The sequence below is a fragment of the Daucus carota genome, chromosome 2 (genome assembly GCF_001625215.2).
Source record: "Daucus carota subsp. sativus chromosome 2, DH1 v3.0, whole genome shotgun sequence".
Taxonomy (NCBI): Eukaryota; Viridiplantae; Streptophyta; class Magnoliopsida; order Apiales; family Apiaceae; genus Daucus; species Daucus carota.
The window spans coordinates 34553398-34580110 of record NC_030382.2 but is presented as its reverse complement, the minus strand read 5'-3'; the positions used below and the strand labels follow the sequence as shown (position 1 = coordinate 34580110).

The 26713-nt window shown below is 35.7% G+C and overlaps 3 protein-coding genes across 4 annotated transcripts; 1 reads left to right on the top strand and 2 right to left on the bottom strand.

Annotated features, from left to right (window-relative positions):
• Positions 1–340: 340 nt before the first annotated feature.
• Positions 341–7174, bottom strand: LOC108210189 (pentatricopeptide repeat-containing protein At2g30780). Of its 2 annotated transcripts, none has more exons than XM_017381471.2 (3): positions 6601–7174; positions 4845–6076; positions 341–928 (listed from the first exon to the last, which is right to left on the bottom strand). In XM_017381471.2, exons 1-2 carry the CDS (start codon positions 7036–7038, stop codon positions 4949–4951), a joined length of 1566 nt encoding a protein of 521 aa, XP_017236960.1. In that variant the 5' UTR covers positions 7039–7174; the 3' UTR covers positions 341–928; positions 4845–4948. The 2 variants fall into 2 exon arrangements, with proteins under 2 accessions (XP_017236960.1, XP_017236961.1); XM_017381472.2 differs by having other exon boundaries at positions 341–789.
• On the top strand, positions 7089–22081 carry LOC135150514 (uncharacterized). Its single transcript, XM_064086853.1, has 3 exons — positions 7089–7160; positions 20584–21356; positions 21946–22081. Exons 1-3 carry the CDS (start codon positions 7089–7091, stop codon positions 22079–22081), a joined length of 981 nt encoding a protein of 326 aa, XP_063942923.1.
• A 2999-nt stretch (positions 22082–25080) lies between these two features.
• LOC108208016 (LRR receptor-like serine/threonine-protein kinase FLS2) lies at positions 25081–26713 on the bottom strand. Its single transcript, XM_017378483.2, has one exon. It carries the CDS (start codon positions 26441–26443, stop codon positions 25271–25273), a length of 1173 nt encoding a protein of 390 aa, XP_017233972.1. The 5' UTR covers positions 26444–26713; the 3' UTR covers positions 25081–25270.

Here is a 26713-nt window from a genome sequence, read left to right as displayed (position 1 = left end):
TTTTATATGAATATTGTTTGATCTTTCACTATATTTTAGTTAGACTCTGTCTTTATAATTTTACTTGTAACTGACATTTATATTTCTGTATAAAAATTTGTACAGATTCTATTAGTATATGAAATATAAAAGATATATAATCGTGCTTGTCCCTCTCAAACTTCCTAGTTTATATTTTACTACACTGAAAAAATTTAGAAAAACAAAAAATCAACAAAAAAAAATCATTCATAGCAGGTTTTGCTATGCCTTCTCCTTCATTTTAACAAAAATTTATAATATTGACCTGAACATTTTCAGAATATCGAGGGTGAAAAATACAGATTATTTAGTTCAATCATAACGTGCAAAATTGTTAAAATCATAAAAATAAAATACAAAGTTGCTTAACAAAACAATCTAATGTTGTGGTCAGTGAACTATAAGCGGTTAAGAGTGCCAACAGGATATTTCCTTGGACTTGTACACATTGAAACCAACTGCCCAATGCACTCAACTCATCTATTATAGATTAGCAAAATTAATCAAGTACTTTCTCGTGGCTGAAACTGAATTCTAATGGGATCTAACACAAATATAATATAAAAGGGACTTCTAAAAAAAATCAAACTACACCTCAGAAGAGCACTTTGTATGATAATACCAAACAGTTCAAATGTGTGCCATGCACTGGGCACTTGCCTGTATCCGACTATGCATGTCCACAGTTCCTCATCCGCGTAAAGCAATGTGTTGACAATCTCCGGGCATATAACATAAGAATCCCTCTCCTGCAATGATAATCATGATCTGCAAAAAAAGTTGTGGTCCACGGAGGCCTTTATCAAAACAATGCAGAATGGCTGATGTGCACCACAACCACCAGACAACCACAGTAGTTTTTACTTTGCCATTATCATATTTGACATGTTTCACCATAATAAAAATTCTGCAGTGCATGTATTGAAGTGAAACATGAATTAGCAGAAAAACAAAGTATAAAGTAAAGTCAAACTTGAATGATAGATAATAAGACTGCCAAAACCAGATTTATATGGAAGATGCACATGTTAAGTCATAAAATGGTTCTAAAACTCTTATGTGCTTCTTCAACTTGGAAGGAATGCATACGAATCTACACTAAAATCTTGACATTAAATCATAATTCTTTCCCCCATTCAAAACCAACCAAATCATACTAGACTATATAGACTGTGACAAACAAATATATGTTTGTTCTTCTCTTCTTTCACAAACCTTATTATAAAGCTCTCCTTTTTGCGCTCTACCGCCATTTCCTTCACATATTTTACTGCATCCCACCTCTATTTCCTTTTCTAGTCCTTATAATCAGCTGAGGCCTTACCCTCCATTTGGTTGAATGGGATGGACTAAACTGCAAATATTGTAAAAATATGTTCTACAATTAAAGTCATTCTATAGGTCTTTCCTGCCTTCAATTCTAACCCTTCACAATTATTATCTTTAAAACATATTTGCTCCAATATATTCTTCAGTCTCATATTTGCAATCCAACATTCCGTTTTGCGCAAACCAACCAAACAAACAAAGGCAGCAACACAAAACTAAGAGGAGTGTCTGTATCCTTGAAAAAAACATATGGAGTACTACTTTCTCTCCTTCTAATGTATAGATACTCATTTGCAGAGCCATGATATCAGAGCTCAAGGGGGCCAAAATCTACACTTAGTAAAGAGATATCGTTTGTTTATAATTTAAAATAAAATGCTATTAAAAAAATTCAACTTTAGATTACTGGCCAGTGCAGGAAATTGTTATAAATTTTGTGAGTTAATTCTCATGCTTTTATGCTGATTCGAGAGGTGAAAACCGTACAATAATAGTGTGCAGCGAGTATTATTTTGGGCTCAAGACTCTTTATCTTCAAATCTCAAAAGAATACTATAAGAAACTCAAACTCAGGATACCTGCGCTCAGTCATAAATAACTATGCCCCTGCAGACAATGCAACTCTAGTTCGATTACTACCAGCATGAAGAAGTAGATAATAACATTAACAAATAATAATAAGGGCTTTTCTCATAAATACCCAATTTTAAAAGAATTTTTGCAAAATTACTATCACTTTTTAAAACAATTTGCAAATATACTATACTTCAAAAAATATTTGCAAAAATACGGTGGTTGCATATGCAACCATATATGCAACTGCCAGCAACCACATCTGCAACCACAAATGCAAATATAAAGTAATCTGTTAAAAATTATATTTAGTTGCATAATAAGTTGCAACTAATAATAAATATTCAAAAGAGTGGCCCTGCGGGACCAACAACCACAAAAGCAACTTAAAGAAAATAAGAAATCAATTATGTTTAACCTCAACTCCCAGATCTCACATTCACTCACTCGTCTACCCACAATCCCGACCAAAAGCAACTAAAATATAGCCCAGTATTCCGGCCCTTTCTCTTCTTCACCATCACGCTGTCTCTCAATTATGTGTAATATGTTCTTCAGCTATCCAGCCCCATTCTTTTCGAAATCCAACACAACTAGTGTAATATGATCTGATTGTTTTCTTGAATCTAGTAACACGATTGAAAGAATTAGTATTGGCATGGTGTCGATGAGAAATAGATTGTGAGAAGAGAGATGATAGTGAGAGGAGAGATAGAAGAGAGAGAGAGTGCGCGGAAAGAGGAGAGAAAGGAAGGCTGTGATGTTGCTATTAAATTTTTACAAGTACCGTATTCTTGCAATGAAATAAGATAGACAGTAGTTCTGCAATTAAAATGATAAAAAAAGGGTATGTTTGCCAAATTCCCTAATAATAATTCTGCTTTGGTCTATGAAAGGTAAAGAGGACATATTCCATGTTCACAAAAGGAATGTGTTCTCTATCCTGCACATCACCATTTATCATGATTAAAAACTACATAATTGTATGCTTCCAAAATTTAACACAAATCTACCAAACAGGCAATTCTCAATCCCGATGTGATAAATTAAAAAGTAAATTTTTGTGCTTATATGTTATGAAATAATAAAGAAGCACCATTTATACTAAAATTACAGACTGGTCCTCAGTTCTCATTTCTAACGGCTTAAGATAGTCATGAATAAATAGATACTGGAAAAAGGAGAGTAAAGGATAAAAATAAAGCTCACAAACCTTTGCATGCTCACAATATAAACCAGAAACTAGACTTTGCTCAAGTAGATATAGCATACTAAGTAGGGATGATTCAATAACATCAAAACTGATGTGGAGCAAGGAGTTGAGAAATTTATTCATCACATAATTAAAGTATACCAGGATTGTAATGATTTCTTTAAATAAAATATAGTTGCACTATTATCCTGCTATGTAGTGTTCATCATATATGGTTTATTCCCTTTTATCCAAATATTTCGCTTATTCTCCAAGTTTTTTAGGATCTCTTTCAAACGATTGTAAAGATTACAATCGTTTGAAAGGGATCCTAAAAAAACCATATTTTAAATAAGTGCGCGGTACGGGGATACAGGAATTCGGCAAATTTATATCAGATTTTACTTAACTTATTTGAAGATCTCTATTTAAAAACTGTTATCTTCATCATGCAACAAAGTAAAATTATATGAACTAATGAATCTTTTAAAATATATTGCATATATGTCTCAATCTTCTGCCAATCCACTGAGAAGATGTTTGAATAGATTTTATTTTATGATCTTTTAACCTCCAAAAACAAATATAATATATATATTTTTTACAGTGGGTCTCTGCCTGTCTTGGCGGATGAAGAGAGTCACCGAGTAACAAAGTAAGAAGACTGCAGCAATTTAGGAGAAAGTTGTAAACTAAACAGCTCTGCTGAATTTAATAGAATGGAATGAGAATGAAATGACATCTGAACATTTATGACTGCTTATACATGATTAGCATTCCTCTTATCGATTCCACTCACCAGGTTTAAACTGGATCCTATTTCTTAGAATTATTCATTATATGCTCGTTCCATCCTACTACTCTTCGACTCATGTCATTTTACAGAATATATTATGAAAGGTCTATACTATCCTCCCCTTCTTTATCTTCCATATTCCCTACAATTCAATCCTCGGCCTCCCCAAAAGCAGCACAATTAAATTCTTAATAAAGTGAACCCCTAGCACCTGCCGGAAAACAAAATGTAGGAGATGAGATCTATATGAGAATCTGATCAAATATATTTAAAATCAAATTGTCCAAGGAATAAATAATTCTTTTAATTAATCTTTTGCCCCCCCCCCCCCCCCCCCCCCCCCCCCCCGATACAGAAAACACACTCTAGCTTCTACAACATTGTTCCATAAGAAATATACCAGCAAAACATCCAGTGAGATTTTGCTAGTAAACTTCTTAAAACAGAAAGCAAGTTGTACTAACTGTGACCTATTGTCTTATAATAATATATGATATTCCAAAAAACCATGTTTTTAAAGTTTCCTAATATGCTTTCAGGTTTTCAAGCATAGGGTTTGATAAATAGAGATAAGAATATAAGCATATATAATGTTGGAGAAACTAGAGACTTAAGGGTTTATCGCAGCCTAAAAATATGGTCATATTCACCACCTCTTCTTTTACACTTACATACATATAGACCGGATGCCTGATGCATACCATGTTATCCACTTCCTATGCAAACAGGATACCTAATATTAACTCCTACTTTAGGGAGAAAAGTCATGCATCAGATTATATCAGTCAACCTATTAGCAACTCAGAGAGTCATGAATTTTCTCAGAATGACAGAATCTCAATGATAAGTTGAAATATATGAAATTTATGGGGTAACATCAAAGTAATGCTGGCGAAGAGAGGAAACCATAGCATTATAAGGAGATAGAAGTACCTATGTATAAGATGAAACTGGCCTTATAGATGCAATGAACCATTAGCAATCTTTTGCTGCGTTCTCATTGACTGTTAGTGTTTTAACATATATGAAACAAAGCACTACGAGTTCAATGTAGAGCCTGGGGTTCCAAATCCTTGCGTGCACATAACTCCTAAAATCTGATCCAGCTTACGCTTTTGTCCCCATGCCATATAGGCTTTACACATTATAATAAAAGTTTTCCTTGTGGTTTGTAGATTGAAGTTTTCCATCTCACTGAGAACACCCTCCATTTCTGCAAGACGGTTTTGTGATGAATACATGACCATTTTACAGTGATACAAGGAACGACAGATTCTCCATTCAGCATACTCTGCACGCTTTACAAATTTTGCAAGCTTTTCTGCTGCATTAGCTCTGAAATAGCAAGTGATTATACAACGCATTACGCCCACTGTTGCGACGGCAGTTTTATGCGCAAATGCCTCATCTATGTAACTTTCCATCACATCCATAATATCTTCCTGAGCATACAACTTAATCAACATCACATTTAACCAAGATATATATTCATTCTTCGGTAATATCTTAAGTAATTCTTCAACCTTTTGAACTCTATTCCTGCTAGTGCTCTTACAGTATGCACAGATCATAGCCCTTATTAGTGAAAATTCCTTGTGTTCAATAACATGGCAATTGACCAGCTCATAAATCTCTTCCATTTTTTTTAAATTACCAGAATGAGCGTATCCCCGAAGCAACAGCAAATGAGTGTCAATATCAGGCTGCATTCCATTTGCTACCATCACTTTATATGTCTCCTCCATGCTATTCCACATCCAAGATGTGACATACCCTCTAAGAAGCATATTATATGTATTCAGATTAGGCATGATGTTTGAATTCTTCATTTCCTGCAAAGCAGCCTCCATATGGTCTATATGCATCACCCGCGCAAAGACAGAGAGAAGAATATTGTATGTTACAACTGTCGGCTTACACGAGATGTCCCTCTTAAAATCCCCATACAGCAACTGACATTCAGCAATGCAATCATTATACATATAAGCACCAAGGAGTGCATTGTATGTAGCAGCTGTTTTGATCCTTCTGTTTGCCGCCTCAGTAAAAAGTTCAGTTGCAAGATCGATATTTTTCGATCTACCAGCAAGTTTTATGACTTTAGCATACTCTTCTGATGTCATAGGAAATCCATTATCTGACTGTTTTATTCTCCAATTTAAAACCTGTATCAGCACAAAAATGTATCAATATGGATAAATAATCAAATAGAACTACTGTATAACAACAATGACAAATAGAAATATACTAATAAAATTTCCCTATTCACATTCAATGACTTGAAGAGCTTTATATGCTTGTTGACAAGGTCAGCCTGATCCTTCTCCCATAAAATTAGCAGGCAGTATGACATGCATATCTTCAAAAATAGTCCGACTCAACATTATATATATAATGTTGTCAAATACTTATCATTAATATCATCAACTATGTACAGATAATGTTAATCTTAGGTATTCAAAAAAAAAGTACACATCAACCATATACACATAAGGCTGACAATGTCCGAGACAAGACCAATATCCTAAACATTTACATAGAAAAAACCTTAAAAATGACACTTTACAACCCTAATACCCAAAACTGCCGCAAATACATATCATTAACTTCGACCAAATCCTAGCATAAAAAACACAACTAACACATCGAATTCAACATTAACAAGCCAAAAAAGAGCGAAAGAACTTACTTGAAGCGCGCAACGAGGGTAAGACTCAAGCTGCCTCAAAAGCTCAACAAATGCAGCCCCATCATCAAAACACTTAAACCAAGAAGTACCCTTTTCATCCAACAACCTAAAAATCAAATCTTCCCTACTATCCTCAACCCGAATCAACTCATTTCGCAACACGGAGGCCTTATGAATGAGATCTTCCTTGGCCTGAATTTCATTATGAGACAACCTATCAGAAAACAATCCAATGATGTTTGGAAAAGGAATGGAATTCAAACTGGGCTGAGAGTAGAAAGAATCTTTAAGAGAGAATCTAGTAGTTGAGGTTGTAATTGGATTGTTTGTGATTAAGAAAGGGGTTTGAGGTAGAATGATTTTGGGTTTTGTAATGAAGGTTCTGAGGGTTATGAGGTCTGTCTGGGCTGATAGTGATAGCTTCAACACTCTCTTCATTCTATTATTTCTAATAGATGCACATGTGTGCGAGAGAGAGAGAGAGAGAGATGGCGGTGAGGAGGAGAAATAGCGGTGGTGTTTGGGTCAGATTTGATAAACCCTGGGGATGGTTGAGACTGGTAGGATTTTTGAAGAAGACATTTGAGATTTCCTTAACCAAAATTATAAGAAAATATTTTAATTAATAAAACTATAAAAGTAGGAATTTATGGATGAATAATTTATTAGATTATTAAGATTAAGGTTTCTTTTTCATTTAAAAGTTTTTAAAATTATTAGTTTTTTTTATTCAAACAAAAAGGTTTTGTTCCGGATTTTACAAAAATATTAATATATTGAGATATTAAATTAAAATTTTAAATTATTTTAAATTTTTTGTCCATTTCATCCTATAAAATCTGATTATTCAACACATTTATATATTATGTTTAAAAATATATAAGATTCACTCCTGACCTGAGAACTTGAATTCAATTTTATATCCTGAATTTTATGGGACATATTTGGATATATAAAATTGTCGGATTTATATTTTATTTGAAATCGGGAATATTCAAATATTAGTACAAAACTGATAATTTGATGAGAACTCAAATCATGTCTTTATATTTTCATACACAATCTAAAATTATTTAGAGTCTATTAAAATTTGAAATAATGTTAATTATTTTTTATTATATAAAATGATTGATGTTGTAAAAACAGCCGGTATATTTTATATTTTTTAAATTCTTTCATAATTCACTGAATTTTGAAGGATCGTGATATATTATTTCGAATCTATAATTTTTTGTATAAAATTAAAATCAATTACAATCAATCAATCATCAATCAATAATATACTTATATAAAAGAGAAGCGACGGGCATGTAGGTGGCGACTTTCAAATCGCTCCGTTCTATTTTTCTAATTTTCTGGAATTTTCAGATGAAAAATATCAAAAATTAGAACTACTTTTTTTAGTTTCGGATATATTATAAGCAAGTTTCAGAATCTAATTTTGTTTTAGATTATTTATGAAATATAGCATCTTGAAAATTTTAATCTAATTTTGTTTCAGATTATTTAATTATGGGAAGAGTAGCACACAAGTCTCTCCGCACCTATAAATACTCCTGTAGGTTGTAGGATTTTCGATCATCTAAACACAACCTACTCTCTCTTAATACCACAACCCTACCTCTCTCCGGTAATATTTCTCTTCCTTGATTTCTAACTCGATGGTGCCGTTCTTATGCAACAATAAGTGAATGCTGATTATACAGTATTAAAAAAAAATAAAGATTGTTGCAAGTAAAGGTAGTTATAGACCGCTATGTGGGAGTCGACAAATCCAAACACGAGAGAAGAATATAGTCTTGATATGATATTGATGGATGATATCAATATGCAGGGGGCTATGATTATTAACGAGGTTTAGCCAATAAAAGCCATCCACCTCAACAAAATGTGGTTGTTAGTGTGTGCACTAGAAAATCCGAATTAAATATTAGTGATGTATGTTTGTTGTTATTCTTTTATAATATTTGTTTTGTTCATCGGACATACTTGTTATTGTTAATTTTTATATGATTTATTTTGTACACAGGAAAATATTATTCATGCATTATCTGTTTGGTCCGTTCAAGCAACTTTTAAGTGAAGACTGTTCATACAGTATTAAAAAATAAAGGTTGTTACTCTTTCCGTCTCTTCCATTTTTTTACACTTTTCTTTTTGGGGTGTCCCATCCAATTCTTTACATTTCAAAATTTACCCAAAATAGTCAATGACTCCCACCACTTCTTCACTTTTCTTTACTTTTCACACTACTTTTACTCCACTATCTTCTTTTAATACATTAAAAATCAATAGGTCCACCACTTCACCCACTTTTCTTTCTCTTTTCCACTACTTTATACATATTTTTTAACCTCCGTGCCCAACCCAAACGATAAGAAATGGGAAGGACGGAGGGAGTACAAGATAGACCGCTATCTCACGGATTTAAGTTACATGTTTTTGTGCACAATCAATCCAAAAAAATTGGAGGAAGGTGACAATGTAAGAACATAATTTCTTTTCCAAAAAAAAAAATACAAATAAAATTAAGATTCGTCGTGCTTTAAATTGTTAATTACGTGTAGAAATTTATTTTCATTTTTTCACCATGAATTATAGTCCAATTTTGCAATTTTATATATTAGTATCGGTATTATATCAAGATTTTTATAATATAAAATTTATTTTATCCTACAAATATTAATTTTTATTCATTAATATACTTTTTATCGACAGCCAAAAAATTATTGCATTCTACAAATATTTATATCAAATCATTAATATAATTTTTATAGGCCGCCGCAACGCGCGGCTTCTCAACTTCAACTAATTTATTGAAATTCATAGACGATTATCAATTCACTAAAATTCATGTTGAATATTCTCGTAAACTGAATGAAATAACTTGTACAAATTTTTTTTATTTCTTTAAACAAATCGGAATATTTATTGGACACGCTTGTTGAATACTTTGTTATACAAATGATAATTATTTGTTTATCGAATTTGATATGATTTTCAGCAGCTGCGGCATGTCTATCTCCTTTTGCCATATCCCCTTGGATCGGCAGGTGACATGTAAAATTTCTTAATTTCGCGTGTACTCCCTCCGTCTCTTCTATTTATTTTTCTTTTCATTACCCAACACACATTTTACGGCATGCATAAATTTAAACTCCTCTTGTACAATTCAGGCTCCTCTTGCACTAACATGATTAGTTATCCTTTGCTAATTGCTCTGTCTGTTCCATTTGTTAACGGTTTTTTTTCATTACCCAACACGCATTTTATGATATACATAAATTTAAACTCCTCTTGTTCTAAGAGTGTTAGCTATCCGAGCATTTTGCGATACACATAAATTTAGGCTCCTCTTGCACTACTAACATGGTTAGCTATCCGGACAACTTTCATAATTATGTGTCGTTACTCTAATCGTGAAAGACCTCTTATTGTATACATAATTTATGGAAAGAGTCGAGGATATGCCCTATACAAGTCACCACAATACTATAGATGCTGCAGCATTGTTATTTGTATCATGATTACAATCTGAAACAAGCCTCTCTTGCAAGGTGACAAGCAACTTTGTTCGCTCATTTAACAAAAGAATGGAAGACACAATTAGACTCCTGGAACAACTCTTTGCAGTCATTAAAGATTTAACTAAGGGGGAGACCTAGCTGTGAATGGCATACACCACAGTCTGGAAATCTGATTTAACCATAATCCAACCTTCTACTCTGCCCCCTTGCTGCTTCATAACTTGGTCAGTCTTCTGCTGAAATCATCGACTACTGGGACCGGTACAATATACATTCTCAGCTTTTTGAGGTCAATTATCTACTGCTCCGATTGCATACTACGTATACAACAGTAATGAACCAATTCGCTTGCGATATAGACAAAGTAAACTTCATTTATTCGAAACAATAATAATTTGATATTTAACTCTGATTCATCACTATGTACAGGTAATACACACCAACCTCTATGGGTTTATGCTTACCATCCACAGATTCTCCAAGAGTCACGTTCTTTGCCGACTTTCTGCATCAACAGAGGTATATCGGTTTTGTGTAAAACTTATTTCCACAAACGCAGGTACAACCTTTGCTTTTGTGAAATTAAGAGTAGCTAGTTCAATTTAAACATGTAAAACTTACTCCCAGAAAACAAACCTTCACTACGAAGCCACAAAACTCAACATGATCGCACTCTGTGCGAGGGAAGAGTAATGGAGATAGCATGCTACACTCTCTGTCCTTACTTCTTATCAATGAGTCAATGACTAGCTTCTGAATACAGATTTCAATATAAATATATATAACTGATTACAAATACAACCATAACGCAAAATAGAAAGAAAAGACAGAAGAACAGATTCATGTAAGTGACCTAACAACGATGACGTGGTGAAATTCATTGTAGAAAATCAGGGTGGAGCTAGAAATTATGATTCTTAACCCTCCTGCATTGAACATGATGAGAAGCTCTGTTGTATAAGTCTGTCCTAGAATGATAATACTAACTAGACAGACATAATTATTAAGCAATCATTTTAAAGGTGCCTAAAGTCATTGGTAGTACTGTTACCCTGGCTTCCAAGAGATAAAATGATATAGTGAAGATTTTAGAGGGAATTGCAGACAATAAACACTTAAACAGTCATTACTCATTTGTCATGATAAACCATAAGAATTAATATATACGACTTATCATGGCACAGCACAAATAGTTTTGTCATGATAAAACCATGAGAATTAATACATACGAATTATTATGGCACTGAACAAGTAGTGTTACTATCTGACTGAGAGAAGAACTTATGCTCCGCAGTTTGGCTTGTCTATGTTGAATTTGCTAGAGATGGTCTAGCAGAAAATTAAAACGAGATTTGGAGTGAACACTAATCCAAATCCAATGGCCAAACACTGCAAGACAATCAGTTAGTTAAATGTCTGAAACCACATGGATTTAAATAATAAATGAGGCTCTTGGGCTCTGTATTTAATTGTTGTGACTTGTTGGTTTTGTTTCTATTCTAGTACTATTTTCTTAGCATAGGATACTTCTTTTTCAAAGACCACCAGTTCAGGAAACAGAAATGAACAACGATGGGTGCATTGGTGTGCTAGTCTCCAATCTTAGTAATACTAGCCTTTAACCCGTGCCAAACACGGGCGAGTATATAGTTCGTAATTAATTATTTATAAATTTAAATTTTAACATTATTTTATTAGTATTTTAGTATTGATAAATTGAATTTTAATTAAATTATATTAACCAATTGATTATATTTTCTCATAAAAGATTAACTTTTACAATTTATTATCTATCTATGAATATTTTTCTGTTATTAATATGTGATAATATGTTATTCTGTTAGATATAATTGATGATTACTACTAATGTTCTTAAAGTTTGTTTTAGAACAGGAATCATCAGAGTTTAAGCTAGAAGCTGATCAGAGTTAAGTAAAGTCTGACAGAGTTTAGTAAAGTCTGACAGAGTTTGATAAAGTCTGATCAGAGTTTACATAGTCAAGACTCGACAGAGTTTACACGTGGAAAGAGCTCAGAAGCGGATATACTTCAAGGAAGGATAGATGCTGAGGAGTGATTTGCTGACTATGGAAACTAAACAGAAAACTGGAGCAATCTTTGATTGATAGATTTATTAGCTGATTTATAGGATATCAAATCAGAGATTGATTTTGTAACTGTGTCTATATAAACACAGATTAGGGTTACTCTATATGAGTTGAGTTATCGAGTATATTGTCAAGAACCCTAGCAGCTCTTTGTGATACAATATAAATCACTGAGAGAGTTTTTGTAACTATTAAAGCTTTGTGAATATAAGAGTTTATTGCTTTCGATCTCTTATATTGTCTTACTGTGTTACAGATTGTGATCACTATATCATTCTATATAGTGAAAATATAGGACCTAACAAGTGGTATCAGAGCCAGCTCTGTTAAGATTACTACAGTGAGATCTTAAACACAATCATGTCTGAAAAATCACAAGCTTCATCCTTTAGAGTTCCAATCCTTAAGGCATCTGAATATCCAGTCTGGAAAGAAAGAATGATCATATTCTTAGACTCTGTTGATCCAGAATACCTTGACAGGATTTTTGATGGACCACATATGCCCACCAAGCTCTCTGTTGGGATTGCAGATGAACCTCAAAAGATGGTTCCAAAAGAAAAGAAAGACTATACTCCAGAGGACATCTCATCAATCAGCAAAGATGCAAAGGTGAAGCATCTGTTGCATAGTGCCCTTGATAATGCAATGTCTAATAGGGTGATTGGGTGCAAAACTGCTAAACAAATCTGGGATGCTCTGGAAACCAGATGTCAAGGAACTCAGGCCATTAAGAAAAACAGAAAAACAATCCTTACACAGGAGTATGAACACTTTGACTCAAAATCTGGTGAGTCCCTGACAGATCTGTATGACAGATTTGTCAAACTGCTGAATGACTTATCTCTGGTGGACAAGGAATATGATCTTGAAGACTCAAACCTCAAATTCCTTCTAGCTCTTCCTGAAAAATGGGATTTGAAAGTCACCACAATAAGAGACAATCTTGATCTTGGAGAAATGTCTCTTGATGATGTTTATGGAAGACTGAAGACTCATGAACTTGAGATGGAACAGAGGAGCAAACGACATGGAGGAAAATCAAAGTCTGTTGCTCTGAAAGTTCAAGAGGAAGCTGCTAAGAGCAAGGGAAAAGCTCATGTCACAAAGTCTGACATTGAGACATCAAACTCTGATGACTCAAACTCTGATGTTCCCTCAGACTCTGAAGAAAGTGATGATGAGATGATGCAGTTAGCAGCATTGATGGTGAAGAGCTTCAAGAAGTTGGCCTACAAAAAGTTCAACAAAGGCAAAAGTTTTTCAAGGAAAGACAGAAACTCTGACAGAGTTTATGAGAAGAAGAACTTCAGGAAGAATGAGGGCAAGGAAGGGAAAGCTGGAAAAGCTGACAAGTACACCTGTTTCAACTGTGGTGAAAAGGGTCACTTTGCATCTGAATGCAAGAAGGCCAAAAAGGAAAAAGAAAAGGCCTTTATCACCAAGAAAGGAAACTGGACAGATACATCTGATTCAGAAGAAGAAGTCAACTATGCTCTAATGGCAAACACTGATAACAACTCTGAATCTACTGCAAAGGTACCTCATTCTACACTTGCCTTTGATACTGAAGATATAACTGAGTTAAGATTATTTCTTAAAACTTTGCACACTAGCTTTAGAGATCAGACTTTAGAAAATGAAAGATTAAAATCTGAAACTCTGAGTGTAAAGAAAAGGAATGATTTTTTAGAAAAAGAATTAGTTCAAATGCTAGAAGTTCAGAAAGAAAGAGATGATGCTGTCATTGTCAAAGATGAATTATTAAAGAGGTATGCATCTCTTCAATCAGAACTTGCTAAGGAGAGGGAGATTATTAAGACATGGACTAGCTCAGGCAAAACTACTCAGGATATCTTAGGTAGTGGAAATTGGAAAAAGGGACTAGGTTACTCTGATAAATCAGAAGCTGAGTCATCAAAAACAGAGTTTGTCAAAACTCAAAAACCTAAGGTTAAACCTGTTAAATTTGTTGCTGAATCCTCTAAGTCTAAACAGAGTAGACCAAAATCAGAGATTAACAACAATTTAAAATCTGAAAAGCCCAAACAGGTTAACATAGGACTGATGACTCAGAAACAGCTTAAACATAAGCTTAAAGAGGTAAAGTCTGATGACAAAAACAAGGAGCCTAGGAAAAACAGAAATGGCAAGATTGGCATAGACAAGAGTAATAACTACATGCCTGTTCCAAATGCACCTAGGAAGACATGCCATAACTGTGGTAATACTAATCATCTTGCTAATTTTTGCAGGAAGAACAAGGACATTAACTCTTTACCTACAAAGTCTGGAGTTAGAAAAAGTAGTATTAGATATAAACCACAAGATCCATGTTTTCATTGTGGTAGTTTATGGCATTCTATTTATACTTGCAAAGAATATCATAGTTTGTATTATGACTATTATCAATTGAAACCTTCTTTAAAGGTTAATAAAAACTCTGCAAGTACAAACTCTGTTTCCAGTACAAACTCTGTTGCAAAGTCTGTTAGCTCAAACTCTGATAATAATACCGCTGCAAAAGCTAACAAACTTAATAAGGCCAAGGGATCCAAGCAAGTCTGGGTCCTTAAAACTAACAATTAGTGGTCCTTGTGATTGCAGGGCAACAGGAAGAATATCCTAGTCTTGGATAGTGGATGTTCAGGACACATGACTGGAAATAAAGCCCTGCTATCAGAGTTTGTGGAGAAAGCTGGCCCAAGTGTTTCTTATGGAGATGGCAACATAGGAAGGACTCTGGGATATGGCAATATCAATCTTGGAAATGTCATCATATCAAATGTAGCTCTTGTTCAAGGGCTAAAGCACAATTTACTCTCTGTCAGTCAGATCTGTGACAAAGGGTATCATGTTGATTTCTATGAAGAACACAGTGAGATAGTAAGTAAGTCTACAGGCAAGGTGGCAGTGATTGCACACAGACATGGAAATATTTATGAAATCCACCTGCCTACAAACTCTGAGGGAAAAGCAATTTGCTTATCTACAAGAATCTCTGCAGAAGAAAGTTGGAAGTGGCACAAGAAGCTCTCACATCTAAATTTCAATTCAATAAATGAGCTTATAAAGAAAAAGCTTGTGAGAGGACTCCCTGAATCACTACTAACATCTGATGGATTATGTGATTCATGTCAAAAAGCCAAACAGAGAAAGACTTCTTTCAAGAGTAAGACTGAATTCTCAATTAAGAAACCATATCACCTTTTACATGTTGATCTATTTGGACCAGTAAATGTACCATCTATTGCAAGGAAGAAATATGCTCTTGTTATTGTTGATGAGTATACTAGATATACTTGGGTATATTTTCTTCACTCTAAAGATGAAACAGCCTTGCATCTGATGGATCATGTAAAGCAACTGGATCATGGATCTGAAGACAAAGTGAAGATCATTAGAAGTGATAATGGAACTGAGTTCAGAAATTCAACAATGGAGGAGTTCTGCAAAGAAAGAGGTGTAGTGCAACAATTCTCTGCACCTGGTACACCACAGCAAAATGGTGTAGTTGAGAGAAAGAACAGGACTCTTATAGAAGCTGCCAGAACTATGCTTGATGAGGCTAAATTGCCTACTTATTTCTGGGCAGAAGCTGTTCAAACAGCTTGTTTCACTCAAAATGCAACCTTGATTAATAAGCATGGCAAAACTCCATATGAGATGGTGAAGAAAAAGAAGCCAAATCTGAAGTACTTTCACATATTTGGGTGCAAATGCTTTGTATTGAAGACTCATCCAGAACAGCTTACCAAGTTTGATTTAAAAGCTGATGAAGGCATTTTTGTAGGTTATCCTATCATAACAAAGGCCTTCAGAGTCTATAATCTGAGAACCAAGGTGATCATGGAATCCATACATGTGTCATTTGATGACAAAAGAATAATGGGTCTAACAGATATGGATGATCATGAAGAACTGCATTTTGAAAATGAAGAAATTTTCTCTGATTCAACAAACTCTGATGATCAGTCAAACTCTGACTGTGAACAAAATACAGTAAACTCTGATGAAAACTTACAGGTTCATGATGGTGAAGCACTTGTTGAGGGGGAGCATCAGAATGTTTCAGACTCTACTGAAGACTCATCAGAGAATGTTAACTCAAACTCATCAGAGAATGCTGATTCAAACTCTGATAGCACAATTGCAGGGGGAGCTACAGAGAATAATCAGCAGAATCAGGAGAGCATGGATCAAGGGGGAGGATCCAATGATGAAAATGGTCAACTTCCACATGCTAGGAAGTGGACAAAATCTCATACACCTGATTTAATTATTGGAAATCCAGAAGCAGGTGTACAAACAAGGACAGCTACAGCCAATGAGTGTTTACATCATTGCTTTCTGTCACAAACAGAACCCAAAAAGGTGGAGGAAGCTCTTCAAGATGCTGATTGGATTCAAGCAATGCAAGAAGAGTTAAATGAATTTGAGAGAAATAAAGTCTGGACCCTAGTACCAAGACCTAAAGACAGATCCATAGTTGGTGCAAAATGGGTGTTCAGAAACAAAACTGACAGTGAGGGTGTCATTACAAGGAATAAAGCAAGACTTGTGGCAAAAGGGTATTCACAACAGGAAGGTATTGACTATGATGAGACATTTGCTCCAGTTGCAAGATTGGAGGCAATTAGAATCTTTCTGGCCTATGCTGCACACAAGAAATTCAAAGTATTTCAGATGGATGTCAAAAGTGCTTTTCTAAATGGGAAACTGGATGAAGAGGTATATGTTGAACAACCTCCAGGCTTTGTGGATCCAAAACATCCAGACTATGTCTACAGGTTGGACAAAGCACTTTATGGACTAAAGCAGGCTCCAAGGGCATGGTATGAAACTCTAGCTCAATTTCTTCTTGAAAGTGGATTTACTAGAGGTACCATAGATAAAACTCTGTTTTATTTGAATCATGGTAATGATCTGCTTTTAGTTCAAATCTATGTTGATGATATTATCTTTGGCTCCACTAATGCTAAACTCTGTCAAAGATTTGCCAAGCTCATGCAGTCTAGGTACCAAATGAGCATGATGGGGGAACTCAGTTATTTTCTGGGCTTACAAGTTGAACAGACTGAAGATGGGATTTTTATAAATCAAGCCAAGTATACCAAAAATCTTTTGAAGAAATTTGGTATGCAAGACAGTTCAGCTGCAACTACTCCTATGGCAACAGCAACCAAACTAGAAAAAGATACTGGTGCATCAGTGGACATCACAAACTATAGAGGAATGATTGGATCATTGCTTTATTTGACTGCAAGTAGACCAGACATTATGTATGCCACATGTCTATGTGCAAGATTTCAGGCAGATCCAAGAGAGCCTCATCTGATTGCAGTAAAAAGGATATTCAGATATCTCAAGGGAACAACATCATTGGGATTATGGTATCCTAGAGAATCAGATTTTAATCTAATTGGATACTCTGATGCAGATTTTGCAGGTTGCAAAATTGACAGGAAAAGCACAAGTGGAAGTTGTCAATTTCTGGGTGGAAGACTAGTTTCTTGGTACAGTAAGAAGCAGAAGTCCATCTCAACATCAACAGCAGAATCAGAGTATATTGCTGCAGGCAGCTGTTGTGCTCAAATTCTTTGGATGAAGAATCAACTGTTGGACTATGGGTTATCCTTCTCTAAAATTCCTATTTATTGTGATAACCAAAGTGCTATTGCTATGACAGGAAACCCAGTTCAACATTCTCTGACAAAGCACATCAGTATCAGATATCATTTTATCAGGGAGCATGTGGAGGAAGGAACCATTGAACTTCACTTTGTTCCTACTGAACAGCAGCTAGCAGACATTTTCACCAAACCATTAAGTGAAGCAACTTTTACTAGGCTGGTGAATGAGCTAGGAATGATATCAGGAACTGAGTAAACATATTGGTTAGATCTTTACAATTTAAATTGTCAAATTTACCATATGTATTACTCACACATTTGCCATGATATAATCTGATTGTTAAAATCTGATGACATTCTCTGATGATATACTCTGTTTGCTTTTCTCTGATGACATTCTCTGATAGTATTCTCTGATGATTATAAAACTCTGAATCTTGATAAATGATCTCATTTTTATCTTCTCTGAGACAAATCACCTATGAAGATACCATGAAGCATGTTCAGAATGAGTAATCATGAAACTCAGCTAAGTTCCTTAATCCTGATCTCAATTTTGTGCTGCATTAGTTCACACTATGCATGCTGATATCATTGAGACTCTACTACTTCACATATCTTAATTATAAGTGAGACTGATTAATTTGAATTTTCTCTCATATATTAGACAGTGATTATAAACTCTGATGTTTTGTTACCCTGAGACAAAACCCCCTGAAGAATAAGCATGGTACTCCTTTGAGATCTTAGATGACAGTGACTGGGAAGAACCAAACATTTGCTGGTATTAAGTAATTGCTAAGATTTTATAATCTATGGTGACCAGTCACATTCTCTGATTACTGGAGAAATACCAATGCCATATTATATTTAAAGGTCGTGCCTCACTTACACTGAGAAGCGTCCAGAAGAAAAAAAAAAAAAAAAAAAAAAAAAAAAAAAAAAAAAAAAAAGGGGGTTATATTATTTTATTGTTTTCATCAGAGTATGTCCCAGTCTAAATTTTGAGAGCTTGCATAAATTATTTTTGTCTACCTTATAATTACGAAATTGTGAAATTTTATATTCTCTGATTTCACATGTCCACACACAGATTTCACAAGCACATTATTGAGCTATGGATTTTAGAACAAACTCTGATTTATTGATGAATATTCTGACACTTATGTTTTTATTCTGAGGTATTTAGAAATTTATTTTCTATGATTTAAATCTCAGAGTTTAAAATTCGAGTGAATTGTTCTTGATTTTTTTAAAATCTTGTACATTTCAGGAGTTCAAATATTCAGAGAATGTGAAGAGAGTATTTTCAAACGGGTGTATTGTTAGTGGGTTTACATGAAAAACATTTTAATAGGAGAACGTGTAATCAGCCTTTATTACTGCGCGTGTTTTACTGCACTCATGATTACTAATATCGTTTCTCCATCCCACTAACTTTCATCAACCAGTTGTATTGTGACAGGTGTCCAAGTGAACAAACAGCTCATGCGTGTTCAGTGAAACAAAATCTGAAGAGTCTTTCACTTCAGATTTTATTTCTTATCATTCACTTATACACTTATTCACTTCTTCACTTACACATACTCTCTCAACACACTCTTGCTCTCTTCTCTCTCATATTCAAATCTTCTCACACACATTTTCTCAAACACAATCTCTGGTATAATGGCCACTACAGCGTTTATCTTGGCAGGTGTTGAATTTGTTCCCAACAACTATGCAGCCATCCTTGATACTGCTGAAGCCCCAAGGGATTATCATCCCTTTCAGCGATTCTTGGCACAGAGTGTCATCGGTACAGCTCTCACCGCTCCTGCAAGACTTTCAGGAAGCCAAATCATCAGCTTTTGGAGGTCGGGTACATATGACAATGGTGGTGCAGATGGATCACCATCAATTGTGTTTTCCTATGACGGGGAGGAGTATGCAGTTACTCCAGCAACAGTTCGTCAGGCACTCAACTTGCCGGAACATCCTGCATACATTACAAATGGAGATGCAAATCTCAGAACGATGATGCTTGATTTGGGGTACTACGAATCTCTGGATAAACTGGGTCAGTTGAAGCGTCCATGGCTCAATAAGGAATGGAGCTTTTTCTTTGATTGCATTACTAGAGCTTTCCAGAAGAAATCTACCAACTGGGATGCTATTCCAATGGACATGCTCCAAATCGGGTATTCTCTGATCTATTCTACTGCTTTTGATTTTGGTAGATTAGTGCTTAGAAATATTGGTGAAAGAATGCTTGAGAACAGGAACGTCATATATTTCTCAAGATTTTGTCAATTGTTGTTTAATGCCACTGTTGGAGAAGTGGATTTTGATGCTGCAGATGAGATCAAACCTTTTAAACTTCATAAAAGGGCTTTTAAGGATCTCATATCTAAAGATGAGAAGAGATCAGTTCTCAGGCCTCTGCAAATCCCAGCTCCATTCAGAGCAAGGCTGAACCTTCCTCAAGAACCACATCAACAGCCTCAACAATCTCAACCACAACATCCTACCTCTCCCACAGTCACCAGAAAACCCAGATCATCAACTACCAAACCATCCAAATCTACAAAGTCTGATGACCAACCCTCTACTACCAAAACCAGAACCTCTGTTGATACACAAGTTCTAAAGACAAAGTCTGATAAACCAGCAAACTCTGATGCTGCAAACTCTGATGTCCCAATAAACTCTGAAGCTGCTTCTACACCAAAGCAGAAAAGAAGGAGGAGACTTGTTGCAGCATATGAATTTGATGATCTTGAACCTGCACAAGATGTAAATCCTGAACCTATTCCTACAACAACAAATGAACCTGCTCAGCCCAGTCCAAAACCAGCTAGATTCAAAAGAAGGGCACACAAGCCAAAGAGGGCCAAGATTCCAGAACCTGAAATTACTGATTTCACCATCCAAGAGGAGCAAACACCATCAACTCAAGTTGCTGAAGATTCTCAACCTCTGATGGTGGACCCTCTTCAAGCTGTTCCTCTGATATCTCCTACAGTATCTCCTACAACATCTCCTAAAGCAACTTCTACAGCATCTGCAGTAGATGAAGAAATAGAGTGTGATGCACAAGCTACAAATGAAGCTGGAGCAAAAACTTCTGATCCTAAATCTCCAATATCTGATCATGGCCATTCTACTCCAATTCCTCATTCTCCAATGAAAATACCTGAGAATGCCATTGTTCATGATACAGCTCCAGAAAACTACAGGTCTGATGTAGTTGATGAATCAGACAAGGTAGCTGTGGAAGCTTTACAGTCTCTTGCTCAGACTGGTGAAGAACCTATCAAAACACAGTCTGAAGCCCAAGGAAAATCTGCTCAAGATACTGTGGAGCAAGTTGCAGATCCTGTTCCTGCAGATGAGAAAGCAAACTCTGATCCTGAGAATGATACCAGTTCAGATACTGACAAAGATGAAAATGCTGAAGTCCCTCTGACACAACAGAAATGGGAGTCTACTAGCCAGTTCAATGCCAGGCTACAAACTCTGAATACAGACTCTGAGCCACTCCCAAGGGATCTTCAGGTTGATCCTCCAAGTGAAGTCTGGGATAAACTCTGGTTGAGCCACCAGCATTCCTTGGAAACACCTAAAGCTGAAGAGTTCTTAGCTATGGCAGAGAAGAAAATTACAAACTCTGATGTTATGTCAAGCCTCAAGGGCACAATTCTATATCTGAAGACATTTCATCCTGCTCATGCCCAGACATCTAAATCAATAGATGGTCTAAGAACAGAGGTGGCAAAGGTCAAGGAGACCAATGAACTGGAAAAGAAAAGGACCATCAATCCTATAAAAGAAAGTGTACAGAAGCTGGTCACTGCAAATGAATCTCTGGACCAGAGGATGACTTTGATTGAATCAAATCAAGAAAAGATGTCAAAGCAGCTGGAAGCTATCCAAACATCACTTTCTCTGATCACATCAATTCTGATTCCTGATGAGGATGATGCCAAAAAGGGGGAGAGAGTAGCTCAAGTCAAATGCAAGTCTACTACTCAAACTCTGAAAAGGAAGAAAAAGGATGATGATGATGCTGATTTTACAAAGCACAAGAGATTTCAGGCAGGAACTGGTGGAAGAGTTTCAAACTCTGACAGTTCAAAACCTAAGCAAAGTTCAAAGTCTGTTCCAGTCCCAACATACAATGTCACATCTGGGTCAAAGCAGAGACCAGTGGCTGGATCAGATCAACCAATGACTGATGAAGAACTTGCTAAGTTAATTTTTGAACAAGAAAATCCAGAAGCCAATTTGGACTTAGAGTTGATTGCTGCAGAAGAAGAAGAACTAAAGAAAGAACATGCTGAAGCAATAAAGTCAGGAAAAATCCAAAAGCCTGCAAAATCAACTGCCAGACCAAAGGAAAAAGGGATACTGATCAAAGAAGCTACTGTTGCTGATCAGAGTTTACCAGTCAAAAAGGTATTCTCTGAAGATGAATATACAACTAAAGGAAAAAGCAAAGTAGATGAAAATCTGGAGAAAGGCTGGGATAAGAAGAAGTTTACAACCTCTGACACAGCTCAAGTTGTACAGGAAAAGAAATCAGAAGCTGCAATCTCTGACAAAGCTCATGTTGCAGAATCACAACAAGGAAAATTGACCTCTGACACAGCTCAAGTCGATAAGGAAGCAAAGAAAGACACAGTCTCTGACAAAGCTCAAGCTGTGTTCAAACCAACAACTACTCCACTGGCTGGATTTGCAAAGCCTACTCTGATGACTGAGATTAGTTTTGAAAAAGGCTCAATTCAACCATTTTCTCATCAAAAGGCAGGAAGGGATAAAGGAGGGCTGGGATCCAAGTATGAAAAATTTGATCAGAGTATAGGATCAAGACCAGATGACCCCTCATCTCTCTGTGCTCCTAAGACTGGAGTATTGCAAGACAAAATGGACAAACTTGATTCAGTCCAGTTGGTAAAGAATGACAGAGGAGATAATATCCTTATCTACTTCATGTCTGATGGAACAGTGTTTAGAGTACTTGAAGCAGATCTCTATGCTAAACACTGGGAGGAATTGAGATATGTATCACACATATTTCAAGTGAAAAACAAGTCAGGACAACACATCTCCAACCTGCTAAAAGATCAAATCAGAAGGAAGATGGGGATTACAGGAAACAAGAATGCTGGACCTTTCATTCCCAAATATCTTAATCATAAAGGACAGCTGGTGGAGATGAAGAAAAATTCAGCAAAGATTGAAACAATAGCTGGAATCAGAACTCTTGCATTCAATGAAGAGTCTGATAAAGCTTACAATATAAGGCTGGATAGAGACTTGAAGAAGAACAAGATCTATGATCTCAGAGCTGCAATTTATCAAACTGGAGTTTCAGATCCAGAATTGAGAGAGATCAAGAGACAAATGATTACAGTGCTTGATGATGCTGAAAAAGAACTCCTCAGAGGGTATCTAAAGACAGCAAATGGTGTCTATGCAGCTAAGGAATAAAGTATCTGTAAGTGTTAAAAGTTTTCTGTTATAATTAGTTAAACTCTGTTGCATTTGACTTAAATGTTTTGACATCATCAATTATCTGTTAACTTGCACATAATTAATGTATGCACAAGTTGGGGGAGATTGTTAGATATAATTGATGATTACTACTAATGTTCTTAAAGTTTGTTTTAGAACAGGAATCATCAGAGTTTAAGCTAGAAGCTGATCAGAGTTAAGTAAAGTCTGACAGAGTTTAGTAAAGTCTGACAGAGTTTGATAAAGTCTGATCAGAGTTTACATAGTCAAGACTCGACAGAGTTTACACGTGGAAAGAGCTCAGAAGCGGATATACTTCAAGGAAGGATAGATGCTGAGGAGTGATTTGCTGACTATGGAAACTAAACAGAAAACTGGAGCAATCTTTGATTGATAGATTTATTAGCTGATTTATAGGATATCAAATCAGAGATTGATTTTGTAACTGTGTCTATATAAACACAGATTAGGGTTACTCTATATGAGTTGAGTTATCGAGTATATTGTCAAGAACCCTAGCAGCTCTTTGTGATACAATATAAATCACTGAGAGAGTTTTTGTAACTATTAAAGCTTTGTGAATATAAGAGTTTATTGCTTTCGATCTCTTATATTGTCTTACTGTGTTACAGATTGTGATCACTATATCATTCTATATAGTGAAAATATAGGACCTAACATATTCAATTAATTTTAAATCAGGTTTTTCATATTTCGTATATATCTTCATATGTATTAAAAAGATATTTGTTGTCTAATAGATTAGAGTTAAAAAGAATTATATAAAGGATAATGTATTGTCATGAGTGTTTTTAGTATTTGAAACTGTTTAATAATGTAAGAGTAATAGACCTTTGCAGACTTGTAGGTATAGTGGGAGAGTACCAAACCAAAAGTTTTGACGACTACAAATTATACCTATGTTGGCTTATTATAGTATAGTATAGATAGTATAGATATTATAATACAGGCTAAGTTTAGAAATAAAAACTAGGGACATTCTGATGCATATGTATTAAGCAAATAACACATTTCTGTATGTTGGGTATCTATCAGTCTCAGTCCTTTGTTTTCTTTAAGTTTGATAATCAAACACACTCCACAGTCCCACGGCCAACGTGTCCGGACAAAATTTTGATCATCAGGCTCTCGTGAGAGAGGAGGAGTCGAGCGACTCCTGGTTGATCAATATCATTCTGTTCTTGTCCAACTAACCTATCATATGTTGGTAAATGTTCATGATAAACTGGAGCATATACTTACTCATAATCTATTATTTTTCCCTCACCTCCTTGTTTCCTTTACCTTTTACACCATACTCAAACTCTGAATTCCAGAAGCATGGCTTCTTTTCAGTCACATGCCTGTTCAAATATGTCCTCTCTTCTTCTAGAAAGGCGATTAAAGTCTAGAAAAAAACACAGCAAAAATACACTCACAAAAGAAAAACAAGATAAACAAGTGTAAATTACAGTTTCCCGCAATCTTGTAAATATGAAATCTCAAGTACAACAAAAATTCACCACATTAAAGTAGACAATTCACCGCCGAAGCAATCAAGCTAAATAGGTGTATCCCCAATTAGGGAAAAAAAAATGTGTATCCCGCTCATTGAGCTTGAAAAGGATTCACTACAAAAGAACTTTTTACTTCAACAAATCTTGACCACAACCCGACAGATATATACTCGTAAAACTTGATTGGCAATAGATCAACAATAATAAATAAGATTTTTATTAGGCAAAAAATGTATTTCGATACAATCCTATATTCATATATTTACTATCCACATTAAAGTTCAATATCAGAATTTCACCAAAAATCAACCAATAAACCTCCCCACAACAAAACAATAGTGCTAAAACATAATTATAAACCTATAACGAATAATTAGAATTCTGAATTACCCTTTCCACTCAATGCACTGTCCTGTAGGTCGAGTTTTTTGCTTCCCAGCTTTCAACGGACAGGGTGTCTGAACCGGAGGAACCATACAATTATACTGCAAACACAAGGAACACCAAACCGGAATTCGAACCATCGGGTTCAACGATATTCCTGTCAAATAATTATGTTGTAAATACAACACATGTATACTAGCTTCCAACAAGCGCTCTACAAATACACTTGGAACATGACCCATGAACCGGTTATTATTCAGATAAAGCACTTGAACCGAAGCCAACAATGGCGATATTTGACCCGATAAACGGTTAAAACTTAAATCCACAACCGCAATCCGAGCTTGATGATATGGTAAAACCGGTCCACTAAACAAATTCCTCTGTAGTTGAAGATTTGACAGAGGGAATGCAAATAAAATCCCCGGTATTCTCCCAGTGAACTGGTTCAAACTAAGGTCCAAATAATTCAACCTATTCAAACGTGCTAAAACCCGGTCCACCGGACCGCTGAACCGGTTCCACGACAGTGATAAATATCGAATTGACGGAGACACAAAATCTTGCAAAAGTGGTCCAGATAACTCATTGTGCTTCAAGTCAAGCCGGGTCAAGGTCCGTGACCCGAACCGTGGAACTGACCCGGAAAGCCTATTATGACACAAAATCACATTAGTCAACGCCGGCAAGCTTCCAATTGACCAGGGAATTCTCCCGGTGAACTGATTATAACTCAAATCCAAAGTCCTCAACCCTTTCAGCTCCCCAATACCCGCCGGAATTTCGCCGGAAATATAATTCCGGCTAATCGCCAGAAACCGTAAATTTCTCAATCCCGAAATGGCGGGCGGTAAAGGACCCATGACCCGACCCGGAACAAGAGTGAACTCAGCCAGTGAAGTGAGCCTCCCAATTGCAGGGTCAATGTGGCCAAATAAACCGGGCGAACCGGCACGCGGGTCACCGAGATTCAACGCGACAACTCTCTCGCCGGAGCAGAAAACTCCGGCGAAGTTGCATGGGTCGGAAGTGAAGTCCCAAGAAACGAAATAAAAAGAACCGGGAATGTCGTTCAAAGATTTGTGAATAGATTGCAGTGCTAGAAAATCCATGGGGTGCAACATTGTGCATGCTAGTAGAATTTGGTTGAGAAAAATTAATAGAAAAAATATCATCTTTAAATTATTTTTCGTGGAATGAGATATAGATACAGGAAAGTTGTAAGTATATATAGAGGAAGAAGGCGGTGAGTTAATGGTGGTGATTCTTGTTGTGCAATTGTTGTGAGGGTTGGCTTGTAAGAGAAGGATAACTGAACTGGTACGAGGGTTTGAGCTTGTGGTGTTTTATTTTGTGTGTGTGATTAAAGTACGTAAATGTAATTTGTTCCGACAGTTCTAAAGGTTGTCCGAGCCTGAGTGGAGCGTGAATATTGAGGTTTGGAG

What these genes read in the sequence shown, in the direction of transcription:
- LOC108208016 (XM_017378483.2), bottom strand. Translation starts at nt 26,443, where the DNA reads ATGATATTTTTTCTATTAATTTTTCTCAACCAAATTCTACTAGCATGC.
- LOC135150514 (XM_064086853.1), top strand. Translation starts at nt 7,089, where the DNA reads ATGGCGGTGAGGAGGAGAAATAGCGGTGGTGTTTGGGTCAGATTTGAT. An exon ending in CCTGGGGATGGTTGAGACTG is followed by an intron (nt 7,161 to 20,583) that starts GTAGGATTTTTG and finishes ACACCAAAGCAG; the next exon opens with AAAAGAAGGAGGAGACTTGT. An exon ending in ACTAGCCAGTTCAATGCCAG is followed by an intron (nt 21,357 to 21,945) that starts GCTACAAACTCT and finishes AAGAGATTTCAG; the next exon opens with GCAGGAACTGGTGGAAGAGT.
- LOC108210189 (XM_017381471.2), bottom strand. Translation starts at nt 7,038, where the DNA reads ATGAAGAGAGTGTTGAAGCTATCACTATCAGCCCAGACAGACCTCATA. An exon ending in ACCCTCGTTGCGCGCTTCAA is followed by an intron (nt 6,077 to 6,600) that starts GTAAGTTCTTTC and finishes GTGCTGATACAG; the next exon opens with GTTTTAAATTGGAGAATAAA.